We start from the raw sequence: 20,554 nt of genomic DNA, 5'->3' as shown, positions 1-20,554 counted from the left end.
AATATCTTTTGTTGTTAATATATGTCTAAAAAATCAACAGTGTCTTTAAAACACTTCGCAGGAGGCATAACAAATAGGCATCTATAAGCCCAGTCTCAATTAAATAATTTGTTTATTACAATACAAACAGGGATTTAAGTACATTACAAACTCGTGCTACAAAACAAGTGATGATAATTCCAATAAAATTGTCATTAAATGTGAGGGGAGTATTTGTAAAACCTTCGTTTGTGCATTACCCGGGCACAGAATGGACAGTTCATGTAGAACACACAACTTCAATCAAAACTGTTCGTATTTAATATCATAAAAATCATTGAGTATGTGTGCATATGTCGCAGCCGACTGGTTTAAATAGCCGTTCAATCAAACAGCTAGCCCTTTGTCTGAACAACGCCATTCAATCACACGTCTAGCTTTTATATTGAATATTTTAGTCGCTCAAAACGTTCAACACTACAGATGATTCAAAAGCCGCCGTCTAATTGAAGTAGTTCAGCGCGCACCGCTGCGGCGCTAGGTGCGTTTTAACTTTTATTTACAATATGGCTTCAACTAGCAGGTATTTGTTGGTGTTTGTGGTTGTTTTTCGGAAAGAAAGTAGTTAATAAAAGTTACAAGTGTTTTTAAAGAGACAAAAATTGTGGAGGCACATACGAGTGAATTAAAATTTCAACAAATATTCGAGGAGAAATTACGGGATTATGAAATGGATGGACGTAGCCTCCCCCGAAAGGGGGGTTCGAAGGGCACAGCCCCCCGTCAAAACAAAAACAAACACAATCCAGAAAGTCCAAAAGTTGGTTAGGTTAGGTTAGAACTTAGACCACAACACAGAGGGAGCCGAGCGATCGTGCTGCGGCAGCAGCCGGCGACCACCGTCAAATAAAAGGGGGGCTCGGGGGCGTTGCGAAATGGCGTTGTTCAGTCAAAGGGCTAGCTGTTTGATTGAACGGCTATTTAAACCAGTCGGCTGCGACACATATACATATAACCATGAATTTAATTTGAATCAAATGACCGGATACTTTTTAATAATTCAAAAATGACTGTTCAATGTTCATTTTGTACCTTGTTTATAATGTTATGTAAAACTGAACTAAATGCAAGATCACGATAACAGCCCGCTGCTATGTTCCTGATAAACATAAAGTAGTGAATTGCAATTTTGAGTTCACTCTGCCCATTCTCGTGTGGTCGCGAGGACATAAAGGATTAAAGTTATAAATATATTAAAATTTGTAATATGCGTATGTTACATTCGTTACTCTCATGATTTAATTAATACTTAAAATAAAAAAATCTTTAGTCTAATGTTATTGCTTCATTAATCTACTGCTAGGTTTAATATCGTTTTCATAAGATAGTTTGATAGTACGCAACCAGTGCGGAGAGGAGAGCGACTCCAGCCGCACTCCCGACCCCCGAGATTAAAAAAGCAATAATCGATCATCACCATAATATGTTAACAATAAATTTCTCTATGACTGTACACCTACCGCCACCGGTCTACGCTGCTCCCATAAAATTTGACAAAACTAACCGACTACTTAAAAACGCACGTAGATCTCCCTTCGGTCGACGTTCACTCGCACACTGTTCGTTTCACACGCACACAGTTTCACTCCGGCTAATTATTGCTCGACAAAATTTGCACTAAAAACTTTCGCACCCACTAAATATATCCTCGAAATTTACATGGAGCATCGCACTAAAACATAATTCACAATTATCGCGATCGGGCCCCGTTTCGACCCCGGCACCAGAAACGACCGGCTCGCCGGCGGCCGCGCCGGGGCCGGTCACTCCCTCCGAGTACTCGTATGTTTAATCGCCTATGCTGCATAGGGTCATCAATAGTAGACTATCCAAAATAATTTAAAACCTACGTCACAACCCTGTACGTTTGGCAAGTCGCAAGGTGAGGGCGGATGCGGGGCGCGGGGGAGAGGGCGCGCGGGCGGCGGGCGGCATCACGAGGTTTTGTGTTTGCCGTTGGCGCGCAGGTCCCCGGCGGAGGGCGAGGGGCCCAGCGTGCGCTCCGCCGCCGCCGCCGCCGCGTGCTCCATGCCCTTCTCCAGCCCCGCCTGGTACACCGGCTTCATAACCTGAAACGTTCAGTCGTTTCATTAGCGTATTTGTAATTATTTAATATTAACAATTCATTCGAGTTTTCGGACTGCATGTAACTACACTCACATTATCCCATAGCCAGTTGGCCATGTCATCGATGGAGACTCCGAACTCTCTCATCTCGCCGCTGTACCTGAAATTCGATACGAAAAGTTTAAGCGACAAAGACATAAATAAAGACTGCATTTAATCATTGCTTCATGTCATAATATTGTTACGGATACGGACACGTAGTGCCATCTAGCGTCAAACCAACGCAACTTATTGAAGAAACGTAGACAGCGTAAATCCGCTATTCGATACTAGATGGCGTTAGGCTTCTAGAATTATACCACACTTGTTTACGCGAATTTTGTACATTAGAGAAAGGAATATTCTCGTACAGTCCAGAATTCGTCTCGGCCGTATAAATAGTCGCAGACAGACGGGCCGCGAGCTATCATCAAGGCGACTTCGAAGTGAGAAACAAGTGATCAAAAAGGGATTCTAGTGGAACCTACGACTTGGCTACGACCTAGGACAGTGAAAGTGCTCAGTGAATTGGATCTAGTGCTTAGTGTTGAACTTTGTGCTAGTGAATAAAGTCCTCAAGAGAGTCAGCAGGTCTTTCTCTCCAAATCCTTCGAACTAGCTTACTACCTTACTAGCACGTAACAATATTTTGACATATTAAACACTCGTTCTCAAATCTCACCTGATGTACGCCCAGAGTGCGAGCGTGAGCAGGGAGATGCCCATGACGAGGTTGCAGAGGTTGGCGACGGGGTAGAGCCCCACCAGCCCGAACACGCCGCTCAGCACGTAGAAGAACAACGCTATCGCGAAGAACACGGAGGGCGTGCGCGCCGCCTTGAAGATGTTCTTGCTCTCGTTGTGGGCCCTGAACTGCTGGAACTGCTCCTCGAGGTCCAGCACGAGCTGATCGCAGTAGGACTTGCTGAAGTCGTCGCCGCCCATCTTGCGCTTAGAGTGGAAGGCGTGGAGGGCCTTGTCGCGGGCGCGCGCGTGCTCGGCGTCGAGCAGGGCGGGCTGCAGGTAGGGCCGCGCGCCGCCGCACACCTCCTCCATGAGCGTGGTGTAGGCGTCGCGCGCCGCCGCCACCGCCGTCAGGTTGTTGGCCTCGGCGGTGGCCACCAGCATGCTCTTGGGCTCGGGCAGCTCGTTTCCGCGGTAGATGCCCATGTACGCGCGGAAGTACGGCAGCAGCTCCTTGACGCGCACGCGCTGGCCGTTGATGAGCTTGGGCACGAGATTGTGCGGCGCCAGCAGCATGGGCACGAGCTGCTGCAGCGCGCGCTTGAACTCGCCCTCGATGTCGGCGAGGCGACCGTCGAAGTCGGGGTTGGTGGCCACCTTGAGGCCGGGGTGCGGCATGAGGAAGCACGCGATCTCGGCGAAGCACGCCGTGATGTGCTTGCGCAGCGATTGCAGCTCGGGGTGCTGCTTGTCGGACACCTTGAGGCGGCGCTGCAGTATGGTGCGGCCGCCGTCGGCGCCGTACGGGGCCTCGTAGGGGAAGCTCCAGTCGCGCACGACGAACTGCAGCCGCTGGAACGGCGTGCGCCCGCCGTCCTCCAACGCCAGCCGCCCGTACTCTGTGAACAGCTGACCGGACATGTTAACGTCGCACGACTGGGAGCTACTGTCGCTTAAATTTTTTTTCCAAGCACAGCGTCTACCTGCAGATGTTGCAGGTCATCCTCCTGTATGTTCTGCGACAGGTTGTAGATCTGCACGCTGGACAGCATCGTGGACAGCGCGAAAACGGTGGCGCAGTCCCTCACCGTGGACTCGCTGTCGAAGGCGCCCTGCGTGTCCAGCAGGATAATGGCCACCTGCGAACACACAGCTACACGTTACCACCGCCCAGTTAGAGTACACGCTGTATTTTAATTTTATATTCAGAAAATATGAACAATAATAAAAGGACTAAATGACAGATTGAGAGAGACACAACTTGACACTATTCAGGCAGTACAGAAAGGCACTCGCAACTCGCTAATGAATATGCGTGTGATGAGCGGGAGCGAGAGGTCTGTCTATGTTTTGAATATGCGTGTGATGAGCGGGAGCGAGAGGTCTGTCTATGTTTTGAATGTTTCGTGTATCACGACCGCATTATAATAATTTTTTTGATAATACAAACATACTTTCTCTCCGTCCTCGAGCGTGGCCTTAAAGATCTCCGACCACATGAGGATGCCGGTGGTGTCGCGCTCGGAGCCGCCGCGCCAGCTGAACCCCGACAGCGGCTCGTCCTCTGACCCCAGCCAGTCGCCGCCGCCACCCGAGCCGTACTGACCAACAATAAACACTACGTTACTTCCTTATCGACTACAACATGGAAATTCTTATCAAACTATAATTTTATGACTTATGCAAATATGCATTGGTCAGTCTTTAGCAGATCCTTAACAGGAAGCCCAATTCTTATTCAGTGTTTACGTCTACTAACTGACTTTTAGCCGACAAAATAAAAACATTATAATTTCATTTTAAATGTTTATACTTAATATCGTTATCATCAGCTCGCTCACTGCTTACCAGACTAGACCCGAGACAAGGGTCACATACAATAGATGGCAAATGAATAACTTACTGTGTGACATTATCGTTCCACTGACCTTGTGGTGCATGTACCGCAGGAAGAAGTCGAGCAGGAAGGACTTGCCCTTGCGGAAGGCGCCGGCGACGGAGACGACGACGGCGGTGCGCTCGCGCACGTCCTCGCGCAACAGCAGCTCCTCCAGCGCCGCCTCGTCCAACTCGAACGTGTGGTCGGGGCCGGTGGTCACCACCTGGACACCGTGGCCGGCGGACCGCGACCCGCGCCCGCCCGCCGCCGGCCGCTCCGTCACTGCAACGATAACACCGCGCCGTCCGTCATCAATATCTCACTCATTAACAGACAATACCGCAATGTATGGCAGCACAGTTGCTACAATAATAGTAACCCATAACTTAAAATTGCTTTGCAAAAATGTAGGAGGTATACTGTATGGGAGCCCTAGAACATTTTTTTTAAGAGTAATATTGTCCTACAAATAGGACAATCCATATTTTAGGACCATCAAGTCAAAGTATGAAATCCTTTCTATTTCTGTTAGCTACCACTTTCAAGATTTTTCGCAGATAAAAATGTTGGTCGTCTTATCAAAATGAAGCTACTCACAAAAATTAGCTTGATAGTAATAAAAAAAATGTTCTAGGGCTCCCGTACTATAGACTATAGAGGCAGTGTTCGATTTTTTAGTTTCTTTAGAATTTGGTGGGATGGGAGAGGTGGTCTTTATTAGTAGAAGGCGAGCAGACGGTAATAACTTGTTGGTAGATATTGTATCCTTTAGTTTTGCAAGTTGCGCTGGCGTATAATACTCGAGTCAGCAAGTAAAGGGACTTTTATTATTATTTATTTTGTATCGTTAACAGCACATCTAGCTTATAGTTATAACATTTACATTCCGTTTGCAGTTTCAATAAATATTCAAACACGTAAAACTTATTAAACATACACGTAGCCAAAAGTTTCATATATACTGCGTATAAAAAACTTTGCTGAATTCCTTCCAAAAATAGCCGCTAATTGACTACAACCTAATTTCAATGTGGCGGGTGGGCGGTGGCCGACCACTATACACACAGGCACAGACCACTAGGCACACGTCTAGTGGACAGTGGTCATAAATTCACAATGTGAGTGAAGCAGCTAGCACTTAGCATCTAGCGCTACAACATTGGTGTATTTGCGCGGAAATAGATCCGAAGGCCGGCCGTTGCGTGCCTAAACTCTAAAGCCGCGTGTGCACAGACACCGACCTCACCGACCTGCCCAGCGCGCATTTCGGACCTTATTATCTAAACAGTAAGGTGTTCGGTACGGTACGGTCTGTTCAGGTTAAATGTAGTTAACTATATCTTGTGTAGTAATTAGTTTACACTTAACGATGTCGACCTTACGACGAGCGGGTACGACGAGACGACGTCCGGGTAGTACGATGTATCACTCTAACATTGAATGCAACAAGTAAAATAGGTGCTTAATGGTCAAGTTCGTAAGGTGAGGTCGAGTAATAATAATAATATGGATCAAAAAGTAGAAACATAGCGCAAGGTTCCTTTTGGATTTATAATCCATCTTCCTTACTTTAACTGATTTAGAGAGTACATAGAGTGAGATGTTATAGGTTTACTGTTATACTCCCCCTGTTGGATTTGTTGTTTAGTATGCCTCTTTTTATAAGTAAGAAACATTACTAAAACTTAAAAACTTTACGCCTCTTTTACTTCTCATTTAAACAGCCAAGAAAAACCTGTATTCATAACTTATGAGAGCCGAGAGCTTGTGGAGCACACTTTATCCATAATTAATCACATCCTCGCCATTACTTTTTCTAAGACAAATAAAAAAGTCGATATTTTGCTTTCACTTAGACTTTAGGGTGAGGAAATATACGCGGCAACAATCTTATCAAGCTATAATCTGCTTACGAGATGAAATCACACTACACAGTATACGTCATAATAACCAGAAGGTATTTTTAAAGCATAGTTGATTCAGTATTTATTTGCCGTTGGAATATAGGACTCGTGAGGCGTAAAATATGAACGGACTATATACATAGAGAGCACTGAGATATGACCCGGATGCAGGATATTAGGTTAAGGGTCTGTTTCACCACTTCCTGATAAGGCTATCCACCAATTAACTTGACAGATCAAGTATGGAGAATCTGTCAAAAAAGTTATGAATATCCTATCAGGCACTTTATCAGAAAGTGGTGAAACAGGCCCTTAATGTCTTCAATACCAGGAACACACCATGTTAAGGAGAGTAGAAACAGCAAAATTGCAGATGATCAGAAGATATTATTTATACACAAACACTCTTGTTAGAAACGCCAGTAGATTAGTAGAGCTTACGAAAAGTAAAATCAAATATAATATAATAATATGTCGATACAGAATAATCACATCAGTGACAAAACAAGATTGCAATGACCAACAATACGGAAATTTAAATGCAAGACAGGAGATATAGACACAGAGGTAAGGCTGAAACAGAGGGAATAAGAGCCAATGGCTGTACACTTTACAGAAGAAAGTCAACACTCAGCGATCGAGCAGCAACTTACTGGGCAGGTCTGCGAGCTGCAGCTTAAGTCTACCCACCACCTGGTTGACTGAAACAATCACAAGCTATTTATTTCGCCAGGACCTGGGGCATGTCCTATATGTAGAGATTTTGTGAAGGGATAGTGAAAAGCTTTAATAATATTATTGTGACAACTACACAATATTAAGAAAATCTAGTAATAAAAAAAGGTAAGGTTTGTTTCTACCGAATCGTTCTAAAGTTTACTGGATTCATTATAATGATGTTTAGCATAGATAGTAGATACAGAGTTGACGGTGGTCAAGATGGGAAGGACCTAACTCAGTTGTTTCTTTTGCGCCCATCTAGTTATAATAATTCTGTTGTCGCAAACTAGAATCATAGACTAGAATCATCAATGTATATTGTATACAATATTTTTAAACATTTGTGTATGTGTGTAATTGTTTTTTGTTACCTAAAACGTCGAGGACGCGACGCTCACTCATACATAACAATACAATTCGTGTACATACTACATCATAGTACACACATTAAAATATACCTATCTATACTTACTTATATTATAAAGCGGAATAGTTTGTTAGTTTGTTTGTTTGAACGCGCTAATCTCAGGAACTACTGGTCCGATTCAAAAAAATCTTTCAGTGTTAGCTAGTCCATTTATCGAGGAAGGTTATAGGCTATATTTTATCACGCTAATACTAATAGGAGCGAAGAAATAGAGGAAAGTGTGGAAAAAACGGGGGGAATTATATGAAAGGGCTTATTTGAACGCGCTAATCTCAGGAACTACTGGTCCGATTTGAAAAATTATTTAAGTGTTAGATAGCACATTTATTGAGGAAGGTTATAGGCTATATTTTATCACGCTAAAACTAACAGGAGCGAAGAAATAGAGGAAAATGTTGAAACTGGAAACATTTTGCTGAAATTTGGTATGGCAATACTTTCAGTCTCGGAAAAGGACAAGGGATACTTTATATCCCGGAAAATATACGGTTCCCGCACAATAAACTTTTATGATTCTCGCCTAAACTATTTAATCTATTTTGATGAAATTTGGCATGGAGATTGGAAATACTAATTTGAAGTACAAGGAATGTTTTTGTCCCGGAAAAATGTGTGGTTCCCACACAATATACTTTTCTGATTTGTGCGTAAACGATTCAATCGATGTACGGGAACAAGTAACAACTATAAATAAACTAAAGTCCACGCGGACGAAGTCGCGGGCAACAGCTAGTTATTCCTAAAAAAGTAAACGATTTTTGTTTAAGTTTAAAGTTACGCAAACATTTAAATGTTATGAATAATTAGCGTTAACGATTAATTAAAATATGGTGTATATTTCTATTAATATAAAACGTTTAATTAAAATGTAAAGTAAGTTGAGTAATACTTTAAGTAAATGGACTATGAAACTTTTACTGAACATCAATCAAAAATAATATTACTTTTTTCTAAAAAGCCTGTCTGAGTATTGAGAGGAGACTAAAGCCATTTAAATAAAGAGTCCGACCATAGTAAAAGGATGGTCCGACTCTCGACTTATAGACTGACAGACAGATAACAATGTGTTCTTACTTCTTAATTCTTGATATTTGAATTTTTACTTTTTAACTTGTAAGGCACAGAACTCAATAAACCATTCGAATATGAGGCGCTGCGCAGCTATGAGCCTATATAACTTTATATAAATCATATTCTTGCAAAACTTTAACATGTAAGTATGTTATATGTAGGGCGTATTGACATACTAACACAGGCGCCGTCAATAACAAAATCAGATAAAATCGATCTATAAATACCGCTACATAATACATTATATTCGGCGGGCTGCGTGCGGCGTGCATACGATATCGTTAATCTAAACTACAATGATTTTGTTCCCGAGCTTAGACCGATTTCGATAGTCAGATATACTGCAGTAGACAGTAGAGACAGTAAACCACAGGGATAAGGGACATGCTGCACGCACAGGCTGTTTACAAGCTAGTAGCTAGTAGCTACCATCTACTGTATGTAAAAGTGTTTTACCTCAAATCTCAATTAAATTTGCAGTGCCCGAAAATAAGGAAGTAAGTAACAAAAGTCTATTCGAGTGAGGAGAACGAATCTCCGCATTAAATTTACGCAATGACCAATCTCAATCTCAATTTAACATTTCGCTGATGATGTCAATATTCTCGCGAAAGACGTGTGCGGTGTGCGATAAGAGCGGGCCGCGAAAAGAAAGTCCACACTCCACAGTCCACACCCACCACGTATCGGCAGTCGATCGTGGTCGAACGCGCTTATCACATTTACGTATGCGCCACTTTCGGCAGCGCATCACGCTTTCGACAGATTACTTACTGCCTTATGTGGCGCAAACATGTTTCTAAACACAGCTTCGGGTGAACACTCTCGGCATTGCAGCGGCTTCAGGTTGGAGTCCGGTCTATGGTGGAAGTGAATAAAGAAGATAGCTTGGTTTGATAATTGGGTTTTATTTATACTATCGACTAGTATCGTGAGTTCGTTCCGTAATCCATTCGCCGAGTCAACGAGTGGCTACATTCACGATTCATGGAATGTGCTAAAGACAGTTAGCAATACTTTCACGTACTTATAGTACATGAGTGGTATGAATATAGATGCATCATACTTAATAGACACGTCCATCTCACACGAGACAAAATCACAAAGAAAGATGCAACCTTTAATATCAACTGATAATAAAGATACAATTCAAAAACAAAGATGTGGTCAAATGTGCGCGGTGTTCACTGTTCATTCAAACTAATTTCAAATGCTAGAAACAAAGTTTTTTGATAATGCGCCAAGGCCCAAACCAAAATGAAGTTGAGCGCTAATAGTTTCTAATAATATTAGAGAGGATACAGTGAAATTAATATGAAGTTGTTCGACAACTTATAACACCATTTGCCAAATTAGAATCTAATATTGAAGGTCACAGCCGCGCATATAAAGTACAAAACAGGTTGGTGTCGTGAAACCGACACCGCCGCCGCCGGAAACTAAATGCACCGCTCTTGTGTGTCGTTGTCTGGCCAAACCACGCTAAACTAGTAACAAACCTAATTAGGAGCACTTAGTTTTGTATACAAATATAAAAAGTTACATCTCGGTATCTAAATATATCTTTGGATAGGATAAAGCAAGGAATTCGTTTAATGGATTGCAATGAATTCGTAAATGCTGCCATTATACTAAATCTCAAGTAATTATCTCGTTAGTGTCGTAACTCGTAACACGAGAGCTTTCCGTTCATCTCTACTTAATATTAATATTTATAATCTATACTAATATTATAAAGAGGTAAACTTTGTTTGTTTGTTTAATTATAATGAATAGGCTCAAAAACTACTAGACCGATTTTAAAAATTCTTTCACCATTCGAAAGCTACATTATTTACGAAATTACGAGTAACATAGGCTACTTTTTATTTTGGAAAATATAGGGTTCCGTAAGATATTTCAGTTTTTCGGAAACAACCAGAAAATTTACTTATTTTGCGTACGCTGCCTAAACTATAAAAGATAGAACTATACAATGTTCTAAGTAAATGTAGATCTTATAAATATCTACAAAAATGTCCGCGACACACTATACCTATCTAAGTCAAGTGAGGCACACCAACCATTTTTTTATTTAAAAATCTTGATTTTTATTGGACTACATTTAAACGGATTTATTTTACTCATGCTAATAATCCTTATCAAAATAAATTATTTCATCACTAAGAACAGTTTATGTAGAATATATTTCGTCTTTGAATTATTAAAATTTGACGTTTGGTTTAGAAGTTATGGCGAAATTAAAATATTGCGATGAATGCCCGTTTCGAAGTGGGCGCTACCAATGCGGCGATGCGCTCGCGGGAAGGGTATCAATCACTATACATCGCCCGCGTAATTTAGGAATGTCACGGAAACCGTACATTTTTCCGCAAAAAAGAAACCTATGTCCTTTCACGTGGTCCATTCTTCATTTAAATAATGTACCAAGTATTGTACACATTGAAAAGGTCTACAGAAAACTCCGCGATGGTATAAGGATATCCCACAATGATAATGGCTAATTTTCGAAACGATTTATCCTTATTCAATTAAATACTTTAAATACATTTTTGATTATGGCCCTTTACAGCATTTTTTTAAATGAAATAAGGGGGCAAACGAGCAAACGGGTCACCTGATGGAAAGCAACTTCCGTCGCCAATGGACACTCGCAGCATCAGAAGAGCTGCAGGTGCGTTGCCGGCCTTTTAAGAGGGAATAGGGTAATAGGGGAGGGTAGGGGAGGGAAGGGAAGGGAATAGGGGAGGGTAGGGAAGGGAATAGGGTAGGGGATTGGGCCTCCGGTAAACTCACTCGGCGAAACACAGCGCAAGCGCTGTTTCACGCCCGTTTTCTGTGAGAACATGGTATTTCCGGTCGAGCCGGCTCATTCGTGCCGAAGTATGGCTCTCCCACGTATGAAAGTGTGTAAAGCATATTATGATTTAAATTTTAAATGAATATTTTCGAAGATATTATTACAGATTTAAAATTTGCGGGACGTAGCTTTTGCGGCAGTAGGTACCGACTGCCGACCAATGCGGGCCACGGGTAGTAATGAATATAAATTATTTATCAAAACTACTGAATCGATTTTAATAATTTTTTTAGTGACCTAGGCTGTAATATATTTTATACCCGTGCGAAGCCGGGGCGGGTCGCTAGTAATATTATAAAGCGGAAGAGTTTGTTTGTTTAAACGCGCTAATCTCGGGAACTACAGGTTCGATTTGAAAAATCTTTCAGTGTTAGATAGCCCATTTATCGAGACAGGCTATAGGCTAAATTACTAATAGGAGCAAAGAAATAGAGGAAAATGTGGAAAAAACGGGGGGGAATAATTTCAAAGGTCTTATGCCTTATTCGAACGCGCTAATCTCAGGAACTACTGGTCCTATTTGAAAAATTCTTTCAGTGTTAGATAGCCCATTTATCGAGGAAGGCTATATTTTATCACGCTCCTATTACTCGGAGAGAAGAAATAGAGGAAAATGTGGAAATTATTTGAAAGGGCTTATCTCACGAACTACTGGAGCAATTGTTCTGTTATTTGGCACAGATAAGAAGTAGACCACGTGAAGGATCATAGGCTATTTTTGTGGACTAATTTGCCTGCGAAATATCTAATTTACGCGGGCGAAGCCGCGCGGAACGTCTAGTAGTTTATAATCACTACATAGTTTATAATAGAAGGTAGAAGAAGAAAGTGGATTATAAAATGCAGTCGGAGGCATGTCGCACCAAGTTTAATAAATCATACAATATTATGCCTCCGACTGCATTTTATAATCCACTTTGTTCTTCTACATTTTTCTATGTGACCTTCTATTTATACTGGCATGAAACTCGTAAGCAAGAGTCGTATCAATTAAAACATGGATTCGATGCCTCCGGCAGAATTAGGTCTTGTGTCGTTCTTTTTAGTTAACATTTTTTGCAGTCGGGTTTTTTGATTTTTAATTAATTTATTTTATTTTCGACTTTTTAGTTGTAGCCATTTCGACAATCAATCTAATACAAAATTAAAAAACTACCGTGCTGATATTTTTTAGTTTGATTTATGTAATTTTCATGTAGTTTTAGTAATGTCAGTTAATTTTTCATTATGTATTTATCCATGCAGGCGGATTTTGATTTAATCTTATTTTATTACTAGCGGTTGGCCGCGGCTCCGCCCGCGTGGATGTCGGTGAGCGCTACAAAAAGCATACCCAGGAAAGACTCAGTCAGCAAAATGATTCCCAGGTCAATTCACAGACTCCAACACTTACATCGACGACGCAGTCATTATACGCAGGCTGCACCCTGCACAGATTGTCTTCCTCCCCCACGCGCACTATCGTAATATTTTAATTTCACCATAATTTCAAAACCAAATGTCCAATTTTATTCATTCAAAGACCAAATATTATGTACATAAACTGTACTTAGTGATGAAATAATTTATTTTGGTGAGAATTAAAAGAATGAGTAAAATAAACGCGTTTAAATGTAGGCCAAAAAAATTCAAGATTTTTAAATAAAAAAATAGTTATTGTGCCTCACTCGACATAGATACGTATAGTGTGTCGCGGACTTTTTTGTAGATATTTATAAGTTCTACAAATACTTAGAACATTTTATGGTTCTATCTTTTATAGTTTAGGCAGCGTACGTAAAATAAGTAACTTTTCTGGTTGATTTTTTACACCTTGCGTCGGAAGAACCCAAATATCTTACGGAACCCTATTTTTTTAGAAAATAAAATTCAGCCTATGTTCAGCAAAAATAATGTAGAATTCCAATGGTAAAAGAATTTTTCAAATCGGTCCAGTAGTTTCGGAGCCAAACAAACAAAAAATCAAATCTTTCCACTTTATAATATTAGTGTAGATTAATTATCATTCCATTTAATATTCAAACTGCAAGTTATACAGGGTGTAACAAAAATAAGTGATAATACTTTAGGGTGTGTATGTGTTCGTTATAGAGAGCCCACTGTGAAAGTAGCAGCGCTGAAAGACCAAATTTTTTTTTTCACTTTTGTATGGGCAAGCGCCCGAACGTCACGAGTTTCCCCATACAAAAGTGAAAAAAAATGTTGGTCTTTCAGCGCTGCTACTTTCACAGTGAACTCTATAAGGAATACATACTCACCCTAAATTATTATCACTTATTTTTGTTACACCTTGTATACATATTTAGAATCAGTGTTTAAAATCCTTTATTTTGATACCCCACTCGATATGCTTGGTAGAATTTTTTTTACCTCACAATATGGCGTCAAACATCTGCCATTGTTTTTTTTTAATGTCACCTGTCTAAGAACACTTGGGTCATTAAGACAAATCTAACGATACCTCAATTGTGAAAATCCGTTTAGTGGTTATGGAGATACAAGGTAATAAAGAATATTACAAACATACAAGATACGCGCCAAACACATAACCCTCCTGGCAGTCGGGTAAAAAAGCGTTGTAAGGGGGTGAAAATGCGTAAATTTGTTCAAATTAAGTTAGTTCCAAAATCCATAATAGATGGCGCCGTGCGTCACCTACATCGCGCTAACGGTTACCCAAAAGTCTTTCTATAAGAGGTGGTATTATCTTACATTCAATTTTCGATTTTTTTCGATTGTTTTGATTTACGTTATTTAATAAATCAGTACTTTATCTATGCAGTGACGTAACTATAAACTTATCAATGATAATTAGTTTATGGGTAAAGTTGTGTATTTGAGGGGCTAAATAAGCTTAAAAATTTGGCATAAAATATAAAGTTTAATTAAAAAAAATTAAATATTAGGTGCACACTGCACAACTGTTTTGATTTATGGGGTATCAGGGTTTTTTTTTATAAAAGTTTTTGACACCAATTTTGTTGACATCGCGCGCTATAAACTGAAGTCCACGCGGACAAAGTCGCGGGCAACAGCTAGTTCCCTATAATCTTTAAAACTACACAACGGATTTTGATGCGGTTTTCTTTATTACATAGAGTCATTAAAGAGGAAGGTTTAAATAAGCATAATAACATTCATTGAAGAAATACTGTTATTTTTGAGGTTTCTAAGGACTGTGATGTCGTAAATAATTACATTTTTTCCCGCTTACATTGCAAACGCAGACAGGACGAGATTTATGAAAATAATGTACTAAGTATTGTACACAATGAATTAAAGGTCTACAGACAACTTCGCGATGGTATGTATATGTCTATCTCTTATGGATATCCCACAATAACAGTTGTTTGTCATTTACTTTTTGACCGACTTCCAAAAAGAAGGAGGTAATACGGGCTGTATGTATCTTTTTCTATAATACAGATTAAAAAATTGCGGGACGTAGCTTTTGCGGCGGTACCGCCAATGCGGGCCACGGGTATAGTAATTAATATTTAAAATCAAAACTACTGAATCGATTTTAATCATTTATACCCGTGCGAAGCCGAGGTGGGTCGCTAGAATAGCTGGGATTAACTCGTTAATCGTTAATTAACGAAGTTAACATTTTGATTAACGGATTAACTTTTAAGTTAACTTTTAAAAATATTAACGGACTCGTTAACTTCCGTTAATATGCAGAAGTCCGTTAATCGTTAATCCAATGCCTACTATTTACCGCACGGCACTGCGGCGCAGCGCGAAAACAGGTTCAGACAGTTAGTATGAAACGACAAGTGTTGGCCGGGCGGGCAGCGCGGAAAATATGTTTGTCAGAATTGGCTCAGGACCTACTACTTTCTTCGGTACTGCAAAAAAAATCTGGTCATCAAAGTGAATAATAGATTTTTTTTTATCTCGATCTCAACCATAGTGATATTATGAGATTTCGAGTCAGAGCAGTAGTTGATTGATTTTTTTAGTTGTATAGAGTCAAATGAAGGTTTTTGCTTAAAAAGATTAATTATCATAAAGCATTCTAACAATTCGCATAATTAATACTTCGTTTTATTAATTTATTCAACTTAATTTTTATTAGGGGTCAGTGCGACTACTTGTGTGACTTTTTTGATGCGCCTAATTAAGGGTTAACGGATTAACGATTAACGATAACTTGCGTTAATTCGTCCGAAATGTAACGCTTTAATGTTTAACAAGGGTAACATTTTTTATAACGGATTAACGAAGTTAACTATTTGATTAGCGGTGCCCAGCTATGGTCGCTAGTTCACTATACAGCGCTTTTTCGTAGATACTGCAGCTACTGGAGGTAGAGACTATAAATGGGTAGATTTTTGGCTCATAATATAAGCACCATAGAGCAATATTTACGAGTATACGCGCTTATTTAGTTTGTGTCTGAGACTCTGAGAGCCAGACGCCAGTCCACACGGCGCGTTGCGTCAGCGTTGCGTCGTCCGTCGACGCAGCGCTGCCGTTTGACGCATAGCCGGCCACACGGGCGCTGCGTCATCGCAGCGTTATTAAGGAGTGAGCACACTAAGATGGGCCGTGCCGGAGCTCAGCGTGCCGGGGCGCATTGCAAAAATCCGCCTCCATACAATTTGTATGGAATCGGATGCGCGTATCGCACTCGATTTTTGCTCGGCGGATTTCCGTCAATACGACACGGCCCGACAAGACCCGCTGCGCCCCAGCAACAGTGTGCTATAGCAAGCGGCGCGCGCATGTGATGCGATGCGGCCGGCAAGCCTCGGCTCAAAATCCGTCAATGCATTGCGCGCCGACCCGCCCCAGCACAGTGAGCGTTAAAATCCGTCAATGCGATGCGACCCGGATCCGGCAATAGTGTGCTAAAGCGCATTTTGCGCTGGGCCCCGACCCGCCCCAGCACGCCCCGACAAAGTGTGCGCGAACCTTTACGAAGCAGTTAGGGCCAACCCACACGTACCACAACCACACCACGTTGCAACGACAAAATGCAGTCAAGCCGTGGTTACGTGTGAATTGTGTCGCTGCAGCTTTTTGTAGTTCATTTGTGGTTGCGTTGTCGCCAGTAGTCGCGATGTGGTTACGTACGAAAGTCAATGAAATGGGGAAGAGCGCGGGCGGTGTGCCTCAGCTATATGGGTGTTTGCGTCGCTGGCTATTCCAATTTCCAACTATTTGTTTTGGGCGTTATCTTGGCATTATGTTCCAAATCCATCGGTCGCGAGCCGTTATCATATTCGGGCAAGCGGACGAAACGAGAGCAGCGGGTCATTATGTAAAGCGTTAAAATGTTTGGAAAGTCGCTAAATACACCTGTTCGATGTAACGAGGTGGCGCGCCGCGCGCTGCTGGCGGAGGTCCAGGTGCGCCGTGCGGGTATTGACACCGCTGGGCCGGGGCCAGCGCGCCATGTGATAAATCCTGCCGCCAGTCTCATTGACTTGCATCGTATGGAGGAATCTGCGTCACGCGCAAACGCAATTTTGCTATTTATTGACATTCATTGGTCGTCATTTTTCCTAATTATCTCCATTTGCTTGTTTAGTATGTGCTTCGATTTTATTCGACCGTATTATGGAAGTGGAACTTTTGTTTTCTAGAGACTTGTTTGAGTAATTTTTTACGTAGTTATTTATCAAAACATTAATAAAAGCTTCATATTTTAAGCATAATAACTGGAATAAACGCCACACTTCTTATCAAATAAAAACAATACTTGTTTATGAGCAACCTACTTTTCAAACAGCCAAGTCATTTAATGGGCAATTTTTTACTTTTTCTAGCACATAATTATGTGAACAGCTTATGGTGGCATTTCAATACAATAGGTCTTACTAGCCTCCTGCGAGTATGTAACTCATGAACAATGAACATCTGTTATTGTATGTCATCATTATCTATTACATTACTACAAATTGTCTGCCCCTAACATGATTGGACCATTTGAACGAGACACAGCTACATGTTTTGTAAACATTAGAAACAACAACAAAATTTCAAACCAATTACAGTTGAAAGAGTCCATCTAAAGTAAAATCAATAAAGTAAAAAATAAAAATGTTAATAATAGAGTATTTTTAATTCTTTTCTAACACTACTAATTAATTAACTGCAATTTTTTTACTTTTAATCTATAAAAGCTTTCACTTATTGAAAAGCAGAATAAAACAAATACAATAACAGCAAAGATTATGTGTGTTACAGTATGTTGTATGACACAACTCTTACAGCGTAGTTTATTTAAGCACAAAGAATAATGAATATGTGTAATAAAAACTTTGTTGAGTCATGCACCGACCTTTTGTGCAACAAGTGACTATGAAATTTGTTATTTGAACCAGCCTATTTTTTTATCACTAAGCTATTTTAGATTGAAAAATCTTTGTCTGAAAGCACTAGAAAATAGTGCACACTTGTAACGACTTCAAACATTTACAAATGGGATCAAATCATACTGGCTGCCGACAATTATTCATCATTAGCAAAATATGGTGAGTATAAAAGTGAGTTATACAAGCCCGCAGCACACTCCTCCCAGCATAACAGACTGGTATTGATTACATATCATTACAATCTACATTGGCTTATATCTATTCAATTCATTAATTGGATCATGTGCAGCCATCTGCGCTTAAGCCTTAAATGCAATGGACATGCTTTATTTGCATATTTTTTTAGCAAATTTACCAAAACATCTTCATGATAAATTAAAATTTCAAGTAAAAATAGAATAATAATACAACAAAATTGTTTAATAAACAAAGTATTGTTTATTGTTTTTTATTTTGATTTTTAAAGTATTAATGGTGACTGGTGAGTGGTACTGTTGAACAATATTACAATATCAATATTGTTCTTGCTCTTTGGTTATTAAATTTAAAAGTTATAAACTACCTAGTATCAAAAGAAAGATCAAAGTAATATAAGAAGGTGAATAGCACTTATAATAAAATAAAAGGATTTTTCTAAAACCAAAACATTCCATTTGTACAAGTCAATAAAAATAATTGTTGCATGACATTCGAGCCCTGCCGCCTGACATATTCCTTGCATTGTATGGCTCTACCATGCATTTGTATTTTGTAGGCTCTACTAAAAGTCTTCCTAAGTTGGAATACAGAAAAAGAACACAGTAAATCTTTATCTAGCTCGAGCGCGTAACAAGACATCGCTAATGGTTCAATGTGCGAATATCGTCACAGCATCGTAACAAAAACAATTTACCTGAAGAGAGTGTCCTGTCCGATCCCCCGGTCATTTTCGACAGTCTTCACACAGAATCGGCACTTAAAGCGTAATGCAGTTACAAATCAATGTTCCTTCAGTATCAGCACCAAAATCCGAGCAGCAAATAAGAAAAGAACTCGTTTCAATGTCACAAGTACACGAGGGGTAGAACTGGGTACGAAGATTTGATCGAAAACACACACTTGCAACTCACTCATATATAACTATAATATTTTAGCAATTTTTACCTTTTCCTTCATGGAAATTTGTTTCTCGATGTTTATTATCTCCGACATCAGCCATGGCCAATTTATTTATTTCAAGAACTGACATTCAACTGAACATACCGACATGCGATTTTTCCAACTCGACGCAAATTGACAATTAATGACAAACAACTTAAAAAGTTTTGTCACTGTCATTGTCAAATCTTTTTTTTCATAATATGGCACTCGGCTTTTAAATCATGACCAGTGTCAAGTAAAATATGGAGTTTTGGAGGGAACACAAAATGGCACGTTTCTTGAAGTTGTATCACTTGCCCACACTTGTGCACGACATCGAATATTTAATGGTTAATATTCTACCAACCAACGATTCAGAATCGTTGGAGGACTTGCAGGAAATGTTGAACGACCTAAATGAATCTTCCCGGCGGCGGCGGATCGGTCTCGAGATGAACTTGGACAAGACGAAAGTCATGTTCAACGAACATGTTCTCCCGAGACCGGTTGCAGTTAACGGTGTCTTTCTCGAAGTCGTAACGGAATATGTCTATTTGGGGCACATACTGCAGGTAGGTAGACATAACTTCGAGAGAGAAACCGATAGGAGGATACAGTTGAGTTGGGCAGCATTCAGGAAGCTAAGCCACATTCTCACGTCGCATATTCCGCAGAGCTTGAAGACGAAAGTCTTCGATCAATGCGTGCTTCCCGTTATGACCTACCCTTTTACAGCAGAAACCTGGCCTTTTACAGCAGGGCTAGCTCGTAAGTTTTCCGTCGCTCAGCGTGCTATGGAACGCGCTATGCTCGGAGTTTCTTTGGCGGATAAGCTTCGAAATGAAACAATTCGTCAAAGAACTAAAGTCACCGACATAGTGCAGAGAATCAGTACGCTGAAGTGGAACTGGGCTGGTCATGTAGCTCGAAGAACAGACGATCGCTGGAGTAAACTTACTCTGGAATGGAGACCAAGGCTGGGAAATCGGGGTGTAGGTCGACCTCCAACTAGGTGGGACGACGATCTCCGCTTAGTTGCAGGCCCATGTTGGATGCGAGTAGCAGGAGATCGGTCATCTTGGCGTTCATTGAGAGAGGCCTATGTCCAGCAGTGGACGACTATAGGCCGATATGATATGATGACTTAAATTTAAAGGCTAAGAAACAATATTTTGCTTTCATTTTGCTTGTTCTGGATTTTATCTGTTTCATTATTATATCTTGTATTTGCATGGTCGCATGAAGTCATCACTCATCACCCGTGCCCAGTGCATGGCAATCAGTTTACGTTTAAATAACTGTTCACATCTTTCGCCTTAACTCTGACGCTGGCAACTCCTAAATGGGGAGGCTTACGCCAAAAGAAGAAGAAGAAGTAATTTGTATTCTGTGGCCAAAACCAAAAAAAAACATTGGTGT

General features: G+C 40.5%; 1 protein-coding gene across 6 annotated transcripts; it reads right to left on the bottom strand.

Moving 5' to 3' along the window:
• Positions 1-1,215: 1,215 nt before the first annotated feature.
• Positions 1,216-19,288, bottom strand: LOC121726641 (atlastin). Of its 6 annotated transcripts, none has more exons than XM_042114087.1 (9): positions 19,160-19,205; positions 18,909-19,003; positions 7,266-7,313; positions 4,758-4,990; positions 4,284-4,430; positions 3,813-3,968; positions 2,828-3,738; positions 2,200-2,266; positions 1,216-2,108 (listed from the first exon to the last, which is right to left on the bottom strand). In XM_042114087.1, the coding sequence occupies exons 2-9, from the start codon at positions 18,940-18,942 to the stop codon at positions 1,974-1,976; spliced, it is 1,731 nt and encodes a 576-aa protein (XP_041970021.1). In that variant the 5' UTR covers positions 18,943-19,003; positions 19,160-19,205; the 3' UTR covers positions 1,216-1,973. The 6 variants fall into 6 exon arrangements, with proteins under 6 accessions (XP_041970021.1, XP_041970022.1, XP_041970018.1 ...); XM_042114088.1 differs by having other exon boundaries at positions 18,909-18,970; positions 19,160-19,178; XM_042114084.1 differs by lacking the exon at positions 18,909-19,003 and having other exon boundaries at positions 19,160-19,288.
• Positions 19,289-20,554: the final 1,266 nt, after the last annotated feature.

Source organism: Aricia agestis, chromosome 4 (genome assembly GCF_905147365.1).
Source record: "Aricia agestis chromosome 4, ilAriAges1.1, whole genome shotgun sequence".
NCBI lineage: Eukaryota > Metazoa > Arthropoda > Insecta > Lepidoptera > Lycaenidae > Aricia > Aricia agestis.
This window is presented reverse-complemented; position numbering and strand designations above follow the sequence as displayed.